This window comes from Cucurbita pepo, chromosome LG18 (assembly GCF_002806865.2).
Source record: "Cucurbita pepo subsp. pepo cultivar mu-cu-16 chromosome LG18, ASM280686v2, whole genome shotgun sequence".
NCBI classification, from domain to species: domain Eukaryota; kingdom Viridiplantae; phylum Streptophyta; class Magnoliopsida; order Cucurbitales; family Cucurbitaceae; genus Cucurbita; species Cucurbita pepo.
The window spans coordinates 8,008,985-8,025,359 of record NC_036655.1 but is presented as its reverse complement, the minus strand read 5'-3'; the positions used below and the strand labels follow the sequence as shown (position 1 = coordinate 8,025,359).

Here is a 16,375-nt window from a genome sequence, read left to right as displayed (position 1 = left end):
TTTTTTTTTTTTTTTTTTTTTTTTTTTTTTTTTTTTTTAAGTTTAATGTATTTAGAATTTTCGGAATGTTACTTTTTTAATTTCAGAGATATTCAAAATAGAAAAATTAAAGTGATTCTAAAAAATAAAATAAAAGTCTAAAGTACAGATGTCAACTCTGCATTAGCAGCGGTAGCCGAGACCTGGTTTGGGTCTTCCACCACAACCTTCCTCCCCATCTTCATCATCAACCAATTCATGAAACTCAAAACCTGATCGTAAATACTAAGAGCAACGTACACCCCAATCCCACCCACTATCCCATTCGCTATCGAATACGTTAACGGCATCAATATCATCGTCACGAATGCCGACGCCGATTCCTTCACATTCCCCCAATCTACCTCCTTCACCACCCCCATCATCATCACTCCCACCATCACCAGCGACGCCCCGATCGCCCACGGCGGCACACTTGACAACAACGGTGTGAAGAACAACGACATCATAAAACAAAAGCTCACCACCACCGCCGTAATCCCCGTCCTCCCACCCTCTCTGATCCCCGCCGTCGATTCCACGTACGTCGCGATCGGGGAAACTCCAAGCATCGTCGCCACCACCGTCGAGGCACCGTCGACGAGATACGCCACGTATTCGCCTTCGAAACTTCCTCGGTCGTTCACAAGTCCGGCGATTCCGGCCAATGTGTAAAGCGTTCCCGTCGTCGCGATCACATCGATGTAAAACAGAGTCGCTAGGGCTACCCATACCTCGCTTCTGTTGAAGCCGTGGAAGCTAACAACACCGGCTGTTGACTGGATTTTGTGAAAGTCCACTACTTTCTTGAAGTAGTTGTACCTTTCGTCGCCGAGTGGGCTGTGAGGGAAGTACGTCACAGCCGTTCCTCTGAACCAAGACACCACCGTGACGAAAACGATGCCGTATATCATGCTGCCCTTAAGCTCTTTCATTAGCCCATAACCCATTATTACAAACCCGATGGACCCAAGCCAAAACGTTGGGCTTTGCATTTTTCCTCCAATACATTCTCCGGTTTCTGGATTTGTACGGCTACAGGCCGCAAGTGTGACCAATGTGGCTGAGTCAGGCCCAACTAGGCCCAATCCCTGGTGGGATTGCAGGCCCACAAAAGCTATGAAAAGCCCAATCCCAGCGGCGCAAGCGAACCGAACCGAATCAGGTATGAGTCTCGCGAGCTTTGAACGAATCCCCAGCGCAGAAACAGTAATAAACGCAAGAGCTTCGACCAAGAAAATGGCCAACGCGGTTCGGTATGGGATTGGGCCGGATCCATGAAAGCCCACTAAGTTATACGCCAAATACGCATTTGGGCCCATAGCAGGCGCGAGGCCCAAAGGAAGATTAGCACAAACTCCCATGGCGAAGGAACCAATCATGGCCGATAAAATAGTGCCAACCATGAGATCGCTCTTGGTTTTGGAAAGACAATTTTGGTAGCCGGCATTGGGCTTGAACATGCAGTCCGGTCCAGCGGTGCCATTCGGCGGCGCGGAGCAGTCGGCCATCGAGCACATGCCGCCGGAGTCGGTGAGGATATTGGCGTTAACGGTGATGATATAAGCCATAGTAAGAAAAGTGGCTAAACCCGCTCGTAGTTCCTTAGTGAAACAGCTATTTCGAGCTTCAAGCTTGAAATATCTCCCCACCACGCTGCGTGCAATTGCATCGTTTAAACCTCTCCCCATTTTGCCCCATGAGCACCGAAGTCCGCCGCCGCCGCCACTCATCTTAGTCTGTGTGTGGGAAATGGTGATGGAGTGGGTGTGAGGGAAGATTTATATAGAAATCTGTAAAATGGAGAGTGGGTTGGTTATAGTACCACCATGTGCTTCATTTTCTTTATATGGTAACGTATTTGTATTCCATGCGTATATACGGTGATGGATTAAAACCAGTTTGAAATTGGCTTATGTTTTGTTACCTACCATACTTGATTTTGTAACTTCTCAACAGACGAATAAATATTAGGATATTAGGAAAAATAGGAGCAACTCATAACTAACTGGATAATAAACTCAACTTAAACAAAGTAATACATTAATTACTAAATATCATAAACGCTAGACGAACAATTGACAGGAAATTGTAAAGTTTTAATTATATGCATTTTTCTCTTAAATGAATCATTTCAATTGTAAATTTTTTGAAATTGAGTCTAAAGCATATTTAAATGATCATCATGTTACCTTTCAAATTTATTTATTTCTAATGTCTGAAATATTTAAAATTTAGAAATTAAAAACGAAACTTTTTGAGANAAAAAAAAAAAAAAAAAAAAAAAAAAAAAAAAAAAAAACATACGAATGTTCCGTATTAAACACTGAATAAACGGTGGAATTTCCGCGCCACGCGTACGTGATTCGAGAGGCAAAGTTCGTGTTCTTCGCGGCTAGAATTCGAATCTCCAAGACCCCAATCGGGTCACAGCGGCTCGTAGCCGGGTTTTGCAACTTGGAGATCACCAGAGAAATGAAGAAAGCAACAACAGGCAGCATCGTTCTTCTTTTAGCTTTGCTTTCTCTTCAGGACTTTGTTCATTTTGCATTGGCGCTACCTGTTTCAGAGAGTAATCAGGTACCGAATCTGTCGTTATAGATACCTAAACACCCATACATCGTATGAGTTGATCTTGATGCGAAAACCATGGCTTGTGTCGTTTCTGTTTCTTACTACGATCCAGTGAGGTTTTTCTAATCCGTCTCTAGTCCTGGATTGAGCTTTTTGGATTTGGAATAGCCTCGACCAATTGCAATTTTATTGTCTGAGAAAATGAAAATTTTCTGTTTGTTATTTTTTAATCTGGAATAAGCTTTGCGAGGAAGATTTCGCAACTGAAAAATGTTCGAGTTAAAAATACTTTTCCTACTCAGTTATTCCTTGAATGTACTCTATTAGGTTATTTGATAGGTCTCTTAGACGGTTAGAGTTGTGTCAATTGGGTAACAAAATTGTCAATAATATCAGCATAACAATTAATCAAACTCTACGAATCAATCAGGTAAATACAGAGGAATTAGAGTGGGTTGAACTTTCTAGGATTTGCATCCACTTTCGCCACTGAAAATTAGACTCAAATCAGCAGATACAAAACAGAGCAATTTTTTGGCAATCCAACTCAGGAATCCCAAAACCCATGACCTCCTTTAAATTTTCATTCCCTAAATTAGCCAATGAACATGGCACTCCCTCCCAACAATCCTTCCTTTCGAACAAAGTACACTATAGAGCCTCCCCTAAGGCCGAAACAAAGTATACCCTCTGTTCTCTTTGACTACACCTTCGAGGCTCACAACTTCTTTGTTCGATATTTGAGGATTCTATTGACTTGGTTAAGTTAATAGCATGACTATGATACCATGTCAGGAATCACAAATTCCACAATGATATGATATTTTTCACTTCGAGTATAAGCTCTCGTGGCTTTGCTTTGGGCTTCCCCAAAGGGCCTCATACCATTGGAGATGTATTCCTTACTTATAAACCCATAATCATTCCCTAAATTAGCCTCATACCAATGGAGATGTATTCTTTACTTATAAACCCATAATCATTCCCTAAATTAGTCCATGAGCTTAAGCTCTTGAGTTGATTGGTTGATTGGTGATTTAATATTTGACTCTATCAGCTAATATGAAACCACGTTATGCAAAGAGGTCCGAGCCAATCAGTTTACAGTAATGTAACCGGGATAGTAGCCATTGTCAGCACTCACGTATAAGTTGGCCAAATTAACTGTCACTTAGACCATAAAAAATAACAGTTAGATTTCCGTTTACTGCGATCTGCTTGTCATGGAACTATAGAAATACTAGCGAAATGGATGCTGCCAGTTTCATTGCCCTTTATATTTGCTTACTTTGCTAATTCTTATCCTTACACTTCTATCTGGATATACTCTTCTTACCTTGGTCTTTTTCATTCATTTTAGGACGAGGAGCAATCTGCAACTACGAGGTAGCTCTTTTTCCCCATCACAGTGGACTCTCTCTCCCTCTCTCATGTTATAGCTTGGTCAAAACCCAAAGTTAGCTGACATGTGGGAGTATTGATTAATTGAACTGAGTTACTGGATTCATTTGATATACTGTATCTTCTGTGTATTAGTTCACCAAATAAGATGCACATACACACACACACATACGCATATATTTAAAAGAAACAAAAATTTTCATTGATTTGGTGGAAAGTCACCACAAAAACTTACACACCCCTATTTCAAGCTTATAAAAATGCACTACAATTTGAACTAATACAGAAACAGTATAATTACAAGCCTTAGGTAAGCAACACCATTAGTTGCATTGAGGATGAAGCCTAACCAAATTCATCCATCTTCCCACTGTTTTTAGTTTTCATAAATTCTTTAGCTTGCCAGCTTTCTCAGTACCAAAAGTATTTGAGGTAGATCACATGAGGAATACTCATGTTGGCTACTTCTAGTTTTACTTTATCCATTACAATATTGATATTGCATACAGAAGACTTCTCTACATTGATCTAATCTTAAAGCTGTCTTAAACATCTTTATTAATTTAAACATAAATTTCAGTAAAAACTTAGTTATCTCATAGCAAATGATTGCAAGGTCAGCAAACTGAGTTTTGAGAATTCTCTCTTAACCAGTGCAAAAACTTTCCAACAAGTCCTTTTGCATCTCTGGACTGGTCTTAGCTGCTCAGAGTATTTCCTATTCGTATAAACAAGGAGACAGGCTACCTTGTTTTAGCCCCTGTGCTGCCAAGAAATATTGAAAATTCAGTGTCTGAAATATATCCCATCATCCATTTCAGCAATTTACCTTCACATTCACATTTCTTCATCACCGCCAACCGAAACTCCCAATCCATGAAATGTATGTTTGTTCCGAGTCAATTTTAAAAATCCATTAACTTTTCTTCAACCATTTCACTTGCAATAGAATTGATGTAATTCCGAAGGAAATATGTTGATGCCCAATTTTGTATTTCAAGTTTCACAGTAACGTATTCTACATTCTCCCTCTCTCTCTCTCTCTCTCTCTCTCTCTCTCTCTCTCTCTCTCTCTCTCTCTCTCTCTTTTTTTTTTTTACATTTTTGCTCCTCTATTTCTCTTTCTGTCACTCTCTCACTCTCACTAACCAATGCATCTTATTGTTATCTTTTGTGTGTCTCATCCTAGGCAAGCCAGTAGCTGCTGCCTTGTGTGTCTTATTTTTCAAACATATTATTCGGCACTTTTGGCTTCACTATTTAAATTTGTTTATGTAGACCTCTCGAGCAAGACAAAGAGCATTTTGAGGAAGTTCATTGTTCCAGAGAAAGAAGTAGGACAGCCTGGAATATTCTTGAGGAGGTACGGACTAAACTTTCTTTACCAGTTAAAGATTATGGACTCTACAGTCTGAAACAGACATGCTAATTGATGTTCTGTTGGTTCTACTTCAGCATTTGCTGCCGTTTATTGAGAAGGAGAATTATCAGGTTTCAACCAAGTGTAGGCTTCATCCAAACAATGATCTCTTCAGGGATCAGGAGCAGCACAAGATTCATTTTGATATAAATCATTGGCAGTGTGGATACTGTCGCAAAAGCTTTCGGGCGGAAAAATTTCTTGATAAGCATTTCGACAACAGACATTACGATCTTCTGAATGTTGTATGTTCTTCCTTCTTGTTATAATCATCGTTCATAATTATAGTATATTCTTTATAAGTTATCATATAACATTTGAATTTCAACCTTAAGAGGAGTATATGCCAATTACCACTTAGCTATACTCATGTTGGCCTAAAGTTATTATATATCATGGTTATCATTTTTGGGTCATGTCCTTGTATCTGCTGTTATTTGGAATTGGCCATTGCATAATGCATAGGTTTCTCGTAGTATCATCTATAATTACTTGGATTTCATGTTACAACAGACAGTGTGGCATTTGACTTTTCACTAACATGTGTCTGATGCTTCCTCTAATAATTGTAAATTAGAAGGTTTTACTTTCATGACAAAAATGGGTGAGTGTTTCAAGTATTTGAATATCAGTTAACAACAAATGATCTTATTGCAGTAATCCTAGAACTAACTGATCAGAAAAAGAACAATAGCAAGAGAAGAGTGCAGAAAAGGAGAGGATGACATATTTTCTGAAGAAAAATTCACAAAAATTCGCTCTGATTGGCTTGTATGAGGATAGTAGTGTAGTTCCAATGAAAGGTTAGTCGAAGTAGTCCCGTGTAGAAGCCGAGAAGGTCATGCTATCTTCAATCTCACTTTTCCCATCCATCTCTCCTGAGAAACGTAACAATTTCTCTCGAGTCAAGAAAGTCATGACATAATCAATCTCATCTATACTCATCCTTCTCACCTAAAATGACATGGAAATTTCTCTGAAACCATGGCTTCCCGAAAAATGCTCCATGGAGAAGTTTTTAATGCCATAAAAACTGCTCAATATCTGCATATATTAGGCTTTATATTCATGGTTCTATTTTTCTTCCCACAAGATATTTACCTGATGTCTACCTACATCTGAAGATTCTTGGACACTAGACGTATGTTAGCTTGGATTATTCACCTCAAGTAGCTCCTGTGCATTTTTATGAACTCAGTCTGTGTTATTTATTTGCTTGCTTTTGAGTTTGATTGCTGTTGTTTACCCATGCTATTAGTAAATGCAGAGTCACGGGAAGTGCTTAGCTGATTTATGTGGGGCTTTACATTGTGACCTAAAGATGGATATCAAGTCACGTAAATCTAAATGCAAGCCTGCAGCTGCAGCTAGGAACAAGCATTTATGTGAGGTTGCTTAGTGGTACACAAAATGCTTGCTAATTTCCTGTCTTCTCTTTTACGTATTGCATCGTTCATTTCTTTAAGTTCTTTAACAGAGTCTTGCTGATACTTGTTTTCCAATTAATGAGGGACCATCAGCAAGCCGTCTTCATGGTAAGTTTCTTCTCCTTCTCCCCACCCATCAAGCTCTTCTCCTTTTCCCTTTTTAGTTGTAATATCTGTTCTTTTCAAAGGTTCCTCATGGAATTGCTCATATTTTCTAATCTGATGCCTGAGGTACTCCGTAGAGCTATTTCTTCACCAATTCTGTGGAGCTCATTCTTGCACTGAGAAACAAAAGCCATTTTCTAGAGGAGCGGAGGTGTGCCTTTAAACATAAGCCATTTGCTGTAGATTGTTTGGTCATTACTTGCAATAAATATGTCAAGTTGGTATTCTGCTTGTTATGAAATTTTTGTTTCACCTTCAAATATGTCACTCCCTTGTGGAAAGCCATGGACTGGTGAGCCGTCCAATTTTATTTTATTTTTTTTTAAAAAAAAAAGAAAGAAAGAAAGAAAGAAAGAAAGAAAGAAAGAGTGAATGAACGAAAAAAGGGAATTGTTTATAGTTTCATATTCAAATTCTTCTTACACATTTGGAGTTTCATTCGATGTTTCTTTCTTATTGACTACTTTATGTCTGCAGAGGCAACCAGGCATCTTTTACATGGCATCTTCAATACTGATTTTGATGTTGCTACCAATTTTCTATGTCATTGTCTATTTGCACCGCAGGTACTTTCTTTTATCTTGTTGATGCCTCGTATGAATAATCTTCGCATGATCCGTAACCCCTTTTATTTATGGGCGTCTTTTCTAGAGAATCGAGAAACGGAATCGAAGTGCTTAGAAGAATCTCAAAGGCTGGACGTAAAACCAAACCCTTGTAACTGGTATCACCTTCAACCAAACTTCACTATTAGATTTTTAAGTTCGTCAACTCTGGGGCTCTAATTGTTTGTGGCCAAGGGTAGAAAATCATAGCCAAATGTTCTATAGCCATGGTGTCACCTAAATGTACCTCCGACATATCTTGCATTAAACTAAGTGACTTCTTTTTGTTCTCCGGCATTTGCATCTTTCTTTGTCATCATCTATTCTATTGCTGTTCAATTACTTTTTTTTTCTTTTTCTAGTAAAAGACTTGGAAGAAATGGAGGTTGATTACCAGTGTGAATGTATCGTATTCATGATTAGAAATCTATGAAAAATATAAACTTTTTTTTTTTCTTAATAACCACATCATTCCCTTGTTTGAATCGACCTTTTTCTCCACTAACATCATATGCTAGGTCAGTCTTGTTTTCAAGATTGCGTGGCATTTCATATATTGACAACAATTACTTCCAAGTATCAGCATCAACCTTGAAACGGCAATAGTACGTCTTTAATGAATCAATTTTCAGAGTGAACTCAGCCCCAACTGCCAACCTGATCAGAAGTTCATCCAGGATCGTCTCATCCAGCTTGCTGGTTTAGTCATACTTTGCCGCAACTCCCATGAAGAACAATCTATTATATGGTATGCAATTAGCTCAACTTTATAATCAGAACATTGATTTTGGACTCGAGAGCAATCTTGAACTTCCTCTAGGATTAATTCGCAAGATTCTCATGCCAGATGCAGGATCCTGCATTGTCTTAAAAAACTGGCAATCATTTAGTCCTCTTTACAATACCGGAAGTATGACTTGGAACACAAAATTTGGAATCAGGAAAGACCAGCCAAAGCAGGTTGGAATTCTAACATTCAGGGAGATATGACTCTAAATGCAAGAGAGATCAATTCGTTTGATAATAAAAACCCATCTGGATCACTAAGTCGAATGTGCCTCAGCTTCGTTAAACTATCATCTTTGCTCGATAGCAAGCCATTGCATTCATCAACTGTTAGAGCTCTCCTCTGCTCATCCAAGCAAACCACATGGCCACTTTTGATGTACGGTTCATAGGCCCTGCAAAGAGAATGTACAAGATGACCACCATAAGCTTTTCCAAAAGATTGTAAATCAAGGCCTGAGGAAGTTCTGAGAGAAAGCATCACAACATCCATAGCCATGTCCTTGATATCAACATCATTATCTCCATGGCAATCCACCAGTCCCTTCTCTAAGTTCTGTACATAACTGGTGTATTCCTTCAATTTCCGCGGCCTGGAGAACCTCAAACTACCGAGATAACTAGCCGCCCCTAAACCAAAACCATAGAAAGGATTGTTTTTCCAATAGGTAGAGTTGTGCTTACACTCAAACCCGCTCTTGCAGTAACTACTGATCTCATAATGGCTATAACCTCCCTCAGCGAGTGCCTTTGAAGCCATTCTGTAGAATCCAGCTGAATCTGTATCAGAAGGCAATGGAAATTCCCCTGGCTTGTACCTACACATGCCTATGTTCAAATTTCACATATAGCAACAATCTAAAATATTCATATCCAACACACTGCTACTTACAGTATCCCAAATTTTGTGTCTTCTTCAACTTGCAAATCATATACTGAAACATGAGTTGGTTGTGCTTCAATAGTGAGGCGTAAGCTCTCTTCCCACATCTCAGCTGTCTGGTGAGGTAGAGAAGATATGAGATCCATACTCCAGTTTTGAAGCCCACAAGACTTAATGATCTCAATAGCCTCATAAACTTCATCAACTCCATGAGCCCTTCCACAAGCCTTGAGTAACTCTTCCTGAAACGCCTGAACACCCAAAGACACTCTGTTCACATCCAACTTCATCAAGCCCTCCATTTTCTTCGCATCAAAAGTGCCGGGGTCCATTTCAATAGAGATTTCAGCATTCTTAGCCATCCCAAATTTCGACCCCAGCACATCTAAGATAACTGAGACGAGCCTCGGCGGCACAAGAGAAGGGGTGCCGCCTCCAAAGAAGACGGTTTCGAGGGGCCGGTCCGTTTGGAATTCTGATTTTGTGGCATTAATTTCTCGACAAAGCAACTCCACGTAGTCCCGAATTCGAGGGTCGTCATCGGTTTGGGAGGAGGAAGATCCCAAAGCGACGATTGGGAAGTCACAGTAGTGGCAGCGCTTTCGACAAAAAGGGAGGTGGATGTAGGCTGAAGTAGGGGGAATGGTAGTGGGGGTTTTGGTTGAGGCATTTTCTCGAACACTTGGCGTGATACGTGCATAAATATTGGGCATGGTGCACAGAGATGCTACTTTACGCATATTGGGCTTGCTTGATAAGGTCGAGAAAATGGGAAGAAAGCTTGATTTTAGAACGACCTGCTGAATGTTCATGGCAACGAGGAGAGGGAAGAGCGGAAGAGAGAGCGCTGCGGAGGAAGACAGTCGTGGATATTTGAACCAACCGGGGGAATTTATAGCGAACAGAAGGATAAACACATGCTTTTATTTGGTTGAATTTAAAATTAGATCATTTATCCCTTTTCTTTTCTTTCGTTATCTATTTTTAAAATAAATCAAATTTTTTTTTTCTTTTTCTTTATAATCAATGTTTAGACATAATTTCATGAAATTGTTGTCTTACTAATTATTCATAAAACAATATTTCTATAAAAAAAAAAAAATAGATTATTTTATTCGAGAGAGAATTTAATGTAAAAAATGAAAGCCCAACCTTCTGAAGAAGAGCAATAAGGGAAAAGAGGTATACAATATTTAATTGACAATACACCATCATAACCCTCGAACAAACAAAGTATACTCACACTCTTTGTCACTCTCAATAAGAACGAGGCTCGACTCCTTTCTCTAGAGCCCTCAAACAAAGTACACTCTTTGTTCGACACTTTAGTCACTTTTGACTACACCTTCGAGACCTACAATTCTTTGTTCAACAATCAAGGATTTTATCATGGTTTTGCTTTGGGCTACCCAAAAGGCCTTAAGAGATAGTATTTCTCACTTATAAACCCATAATCTTCTACTAAATTAACCTACGTATGACTCATTCCCAATAATCCTCAACATATTATACTTAGAATGTGAAATGTAGAGTCATAGAGGAAGTCCAGATTCATTGCATTTCCACCCATTGTTCTTAATAGTTAGCTATAGTTATTGATACTTGCTTTGTTTGCCAATTTTTTAAATCTCAGCCAATCATTTCTCCCTTCAACAGCTCACTATTTGTCTCTAATTTTATCTATTTAATGAAAAGTATAGAATAAATTCTCTTTGCTATCACCAACGTGACAAAACCAGTCAAACGGCGGGGAATGGCTTCTGGTGCAGATTCCGGCGGGCGCAACCCGGCACTAGACCAGGATACCGATGTCCCTGAAAATCCAGCCTACGAGTTTGCAGAGTTCGGCGCTGGCTGCTTTTGGGGAGTCGAGCTCGCCTTCCAGCGCCTTGCAGGCGTGGTCAAAACCGAAGTTGGTTACTCTCAGGGCCACACCCCAGATCCAACTTACGAACAGGTCTGCTCCGGAACAACCAATCACGTGGAGGTTGTTCGGGTCGTGTTCGACCCGAAACTCTGCCCTTACACCAACCTCCTCTCCATCTTCTGGTCTCGCATCGATCCCACTTCCATCAACCGCCAAGTATGCAAAACTTCCACTTTCTATACACATCATTTGTTTCTGATATGATTCTGTTATCCCAAAAGGCTTCTGGTTTGCTGTTGTTTTGGTTATTAGGGGGAGGACGTGGGGGCGCAGTATCGATCTGGGATATATTACTTCAACGAAGCACAAGCTCGTTTAGCTCATGAATCAAAAGAAGCCAAGAAGTTGGAGCTACAAGACAAGGAAGTTGTAACAGAGATTGTTGCAGCCAAGAGGTTCTATAGGGCGGAAGAGTACCATCAGCAGTATCTTGAGAAGGGAGGAGGGCTAGGCCTGAAGCAGTCTGCTCAAAAGGGCTGCACTGATCCCATTAGATGCTATGGTTAAGACCACCCAAGATTTCATGCCCTTTCCTTTCTTGCTTTTGGCTTTGGTATCCATCATTGATCAAAATAACATGAAAACTTGTATGAAATACTACTCTTTTGGATTATGTCTTCTAAATAATACACATCAGAAGTTCATGAGACATAGCAGAGCTTCACTTTTGAGGGGATTAACAACAATGATTTGGTTCTATTAACAAGCAAGGTAGAAGGTAAAAAAACTATGAACATGTGAGAACAAACACCCATTTTTCAGAACTCAAGAATTAGTAGAATCCCCAGTACCTGTTTCCAATGTTTCCTGCACTTTCTTCTCTGTATACCACCACCCCTTCTTTTTTATCAGGGAATCGCCCTTCCCCTTCACCAATGCAATCTGTAGCTCTACCCGGCACGGATTCTATCCAACCAATCGACGCTCTTTCGAGCTTTTTCAAACTGTTGGTCGATGCTTCTCCTCGGTTTCTCATAGTATTCCACACTTCTCCTTGATCTCTCTACTTGGTCAAGTGAGATTCTTAGTTTCTCTAGCTTCTCAATGTTGGCAAACTTGAATCCTTGAGGTCTTGATTTATCTAGTCTCTCCACGCTTTTCCTCGGCTTCTCTCGCCTGTCTGTGCTCCTTCTCGAGACCTCGAAACAATCCGTGCTCCGTCTTGGGGCCTCCATTCGGTCTGTGCTTTTCCTTGAACTTTTCCTTTGTGAAGGTGATCTCTCGACTGTGGATACAAACTTCTTGAGATGCCTAATGTATTCAGGGAAGAGTTCAAGATCACAGTGGTTTCCCCCTTTGAGCCACAAGGGTTCATATTTCTCTTGACACAGCTCCCAGAGCTGTTTTCCGTGAGAGAAATCAACGACATCATCGGAAGTTCCCTAGAAACGAAAACATTAAGGAATCGCAGTCAGAATAAGATCGAACAGATCGGGTCAAAGCATAAAACACAATCTCTAACTTATTTGATAACGTGAGATCTTTAAGATCGAAGAACTTACATGAATTACCAGCACAGGGCACTTTACATAAGGTATTTTATCAATGTTCTGCAGATAATCAAAGGGAAAAACATCATGAATTCACTATATTAGATAAGAAAGATCATGTTATGACAAACAATATAGGACCTTATAGATGTCGAACCAATACGTGCGCTTCACTGGATACATGACTCTCAATCCTGACAATATAGGACTGTGCAGGACAACCGCTCGCAGTCGGGGCAAACGTGCAGCAAGGTCCAAAGTTGGGCCACTTCCAACAGATTGACCATAAAGGATTATGTCCTCTTGCTTAGCACCATACTTCTCCTCAAGACACTTGTACGCAGCCTCAATATCTGCATAAGTATTGTGCTCACTTGGCTGCAACAAGAATTATAAACACAAAACAAACATGAATGACAGAAGGAAGATTAACTTGTACTGAAATTTGAAGCGTGGAACCGATTATCTGCTTTTACCTTCCCCGTGGATTGCCCGTATCCAGAATAATCGTATCTGCACAAGTTTAAAGATGAAGTTTGGTTTAATCTTTGCAGTTAGTTGCTCTAGATTGTCCCATTGAGCAAAGATATAATGTTGCAGGGGAAACAAATCAATAGACAGCGAAAAACGTTTGCCTTTTTTTTTATGTCTACATAAAAAAAAAACCAAGTAAACAGACTCAGCTACCACACTCAATCCACTCTGGTCTTGAGCCCACAATGGTGCTGTAAACTCAGAGGCTTGTGGTTCATATTTCTCATTTCACTTTGTCAGGAAGATTGGGAACGAGTTTTCGAAGCTTTCGAGTTTAGTTTGGCTTTCGTACGATCGTGCGACACGGGATTTCGTATTAGCCCTTTTGTGGTAGAATAAAAGTACTATGTGTAACAGCTCAAGCCCACCGCTAATAGATGATAAGGAAGAAAGAAGGTGAACAAAACCCAGGAGAGTGATTATTCAAAGTCCACACCTACAGAACCATCTTCCAAATTTTAGATCTGTGATAGATCACCACTCTAACAAATCAACCAAACCAAGTCTACTTCAAAATCTCAAAAACAGAGCCTAATAACAACAATTAAAAGAAACCACTAAAATTCACCAAATACTATAGCCTTCAACCCAAGTATAAGCATCTAATTTCCAGCAAGCAGATCAAAATCCCAATTCTCAACTACCAGAGACAAGAAACCACAGATTGATCAAATGGGCAAGGTCAATTCGTCACTAATTCGCCACTAATTCGCCTAAAACATCAAATATAACAAACTCCTGAAACTCAGCCATTATAAGGAAATGCCCTCTAAATGCACGAATTGAAGAAGAACAAGGCAGAAATGGACATACCCAAGAAGATTAACGCGCAAATGGATACTAAGCTCAACGAAGAGCTCGTACATCTGACCAACATCAGCAGCATTACCATGTGAATAAAGAAGCGTAGAAGTAGCCATAGGGTATCGGATGTAAACCGCGACGATCTCGTTGCCTTTGCGGGTGGGGAGCTTCCAGACATCGACATTTTCACGGTGGGGAAAAGGGTCCAAGAGAAGAAGGCCAGTGGGTTGGTCTTTGACGAGCTTGTAAGAGGGCGGATTAGGAGGGAAGAAGGCGAGTTTAGCAGCCATGGACGAAGTAACCCCACCCATGAGCCTGTGAATTCTGTCAGTAAGATTGGGATTCAGAGGAAGGAATTTAGAACACAGAGAGCGGAAATTTACACATTCCCCTTGGGCGTTGAAGTTCCTTCGCTTTTGTTCAGCTTCCTTCTCCGCAAAGTATGTGTTAGAATGGGAGCAGAGAGAAGCAGGTGGGGGTGTGGGGGGAAGCCTTCGGGGCGCGAGAAAGTGAGAGCTCTATTCTTCTTCTTCACTTGTTTATTCAAGAGGAACCGATTCTGTCACCGCCAATGTCATGGAACCATCCGTGTTACCTTCTTTATGCCCACACATCTTCATATTATGTCTTTTTTTTTTTTTTTTTAATAATAATTTTTAGGGAATGAATTTGCATGGCAACATTTGCAAATATTTAAATAATTAGGGAAGTAGTGAAAATATATATATAAATGAGAGGCAGATGGAGTGATGTTGAAGGGAAGGATATATTAAATGTGACAGTTCAATAAATAAATAAATAAATATAAATATAAATAAATAATATTTAAAAAATTAAGTTTGAAAACGGCTTGACAGGCTGTCCCATTTCGTTGCTCGTGTCTCTATGATTTTGAACCCCGCCCCCTTCCGGCAAAGCCCACAGAAAGTGACCATTCTAATTCTTTTCCCTCCATTGCCTACTCAAATAATATTATTTTGTACGGTGAAAATCGACGGTAAAAATAATATTACCGAATGATTTGTAGGTAAATTTTATGTACTAAAACAAAATAAATAAATAAAATATTGTTTTTCTTTCTTATTTTAATGAACATTGAGTTGCTATTGATTGTACTTCTCTGACGTTATTTTTTTATTGCTGCCCAAACAGCACATCTCTCCTTCATGTTCACTGTAAAACCCTCAATAATTGATGTATATATAATTATTATTGAATCTCAACTATCGTATAAAAACTTCCCTAAAATTATATTTATTATATATAATAGGTAAATAAAGTTACAAAATTTAAAATGATATCTAATAAATTAATTCCGTTTTTTTTTTAAATAAATTTATATAATTTTTAAAATTTCTATGAGAGTCTGAGGTGGCATGTTTTGATAGGGTGGAAAAAGAAGAGAGAGAAAGAAGACTGTTCCACGTGCACTATAAACTCAGAAATTTTGCAGTAAAATGTTTCTTTAGGGAAGGACCACGGAAAACCGTTCTCCCAAATGACAGGCCACCACCAGGAGAAATTCTCCACTCACTAAATAATATAAATAAAATACAAATATATTTAACAATCAATTTTAATTTTTAAATTAAAAAATGTGTGATAATTTTAAAAATATTAAAACTAAATCAAAGAAACACAGACCCAGGTGGCCCAGCCACAGAAAGTGTCGCCCTGCCCTACACTACAACCCAGCCCCATTACAAATGGGCCTCACTCAATTTGGACTTATCGCCTNGAAGATTTTTTTTAGATCGGTGGTCCTGTATGGTCGAAAAGATTAAAATGGGGCATTTTGTAGAGAATAGTATGATGTTATTGGCAACTCCACTTGCATTGTATAGAAAGTGAGATGGGTTTGTGATGTTTTTGGTAGGTGACTAAACAACCACTTTGATCTCACATGCCATCCTTAAGAAGCTTGTGTCATGCTTTTAATCCTCTTATGACTTTCTTATACCAATCCCAGTTTTCAAGGCACATCATTCATTTCTCTTTGATGCCAACATAAAATAATCACCCTCCAAGAACATCCCTCCCTCCTACCACTCCCCCTCCCATTTCAAAGCTGAAATGGGTCAGCCTTTCCTTTTCTTTTCCCACGTCGTGTCACGTGTCACGCTCTCATATTGTCTATTTTATTCATAAGCTTCCGTCATTTTTCATATTTGATGTTTATCCTAATTAGTCAATATAAGACTACTCCTCTCCGTAATCTATAACAACGACTCTACAATGACAAAGTTTATATTATTCTTTGCTGATTGGTTGAGGGAGTTAAGAATCCACCAATCAGAAATGGGCTAGTGTGCCATAGCATTTGTCTCAATCAAGAGTGGTT

General features: G+C 39.4%; 5 protein-coding genes across 6 annotated transcripts; 2 read left to right on the top strand and 3 right to left on the bottom strand.

Annotated features, from left to right (window-relative positions):
- Positions 1–137: 137 nt before the first annotated feature.
- LOC111779840 (adenine/guanine permease AZG2-like) lies at positions 138–1,820 on the bottom strand. Its single transcript, XM_023660011.1, has one exon. It carries the CDS (start codon positions 1,749–1,751, stop codon positions 138–140), a length of 1,614 nt encoding a protein of 537 aa, XP_023515779.1. The 5' UTR covers positions 1,752–1,820.
- Positions 1,821–2,361: 541 nt separating this feature from the next.
- Positions 2,362–7,912, top strand: LOC111779843. Its single transcript, XM_023660015.1, has 9 exons — positions 2,362–2,598; positions 3,953–3,978; positions 5,272–5,356; positions 5,449–5,658; positions 6,681–6,803; positions 6,891–6,948; positions 7,083–7,156; positions 7,483–7,571; positions 7,657–7,912. Exons 1-9 carry the CDS (start codon positions 2,494–2,496, stop codon positions 7,724–7,726), a joined length of 840 nt encoding a protein of 279 aa, XP_023515783.1. The 5' UTR covers positions 2,362–2,493; the 3' UTR covers positions 7,727–7,912.
- Positions 7,913–8,411: 499 nt separating this feature from the next.
- On the bottom strand, positions 8,412–10,204 carry LOC111779841 (oxygen-independent coproporphyrinogen-III oxidase-like protein sll1917). Its single transcript, XM_023660012.1, has 2 exons — positions 9,289–10,204; positions 8,412–9,214 (listed from the first exon to the last, which is right to left on the bottom strand). The coding sequence occupies exons 1-2, from the start codon at positions 10,089–10,091 to the stop codon at positions 8,587–8,589; spliced, it is 1,431 nt and encodes a 476-aa protein (XP_023515780.1). The 5' UTR covers positions 10,092–10,204; the 3' UTR covers positions 8,412–8,586.
- A 770-nt stretch (positions 10,205–10,974) lies between these two features.
- On the top strand, positions 10,975–11,854 carry LOC111779846 (peptide methionine sulfoxide reductase-like). Its single transcript, XM_023660018.1, has 2 exons — positions 10,975–11,362; positions 11,459–11,854. The coding sequence occupies exons 1-2, from the start codon at positions 11,033–11,035 to the stop codon at positions 11,711–11,713; spliced, it is 585 nt and encodes a 194-aa protein (XP_023515786.1). The 5' UTR covers positions 10,975–11,032; the 3' UTR covers positions 11,714–11,854.
- Positions 11,795–14,611, bottom strand: LOC111779842 (protein ABHD17B-like). 2 transcript variants are annotated; one of them, XM_023660014.1, is made up of 6 exons: positions 14,418–14,611; positions 14,044–14,349; positions 13,173–13,209; positions 12,838–13,074; positions 12,709–12,756; positions 11,795–12,588 (listed from the first exon to the last, which is right to left on the bottom strand). In XM_023660014.1, the coding sequence occupies exons 2-6, from the start codon at positions 14,343–14,345 to the stop codon at positions 12,097–12,099; spliced, it is 1,116 nt and encodes a 371-aa protein (XP_023515782.1). In that variant the 5' UTR covers positions 14,346–14,349; positions 14,418–14,611; the 3' UTR covers positions 11,795–12,096. The 2 variants fall into 2 exon arrangements, with proteins under 2 accessions (XP_023515782.1, XP_023515781.1); XM_023660013.1 differs by having other exon boundaries at positions 14,044–14,610.
- Positions 14,612–16,375: the final 1,764 nt, after the last annotated feature.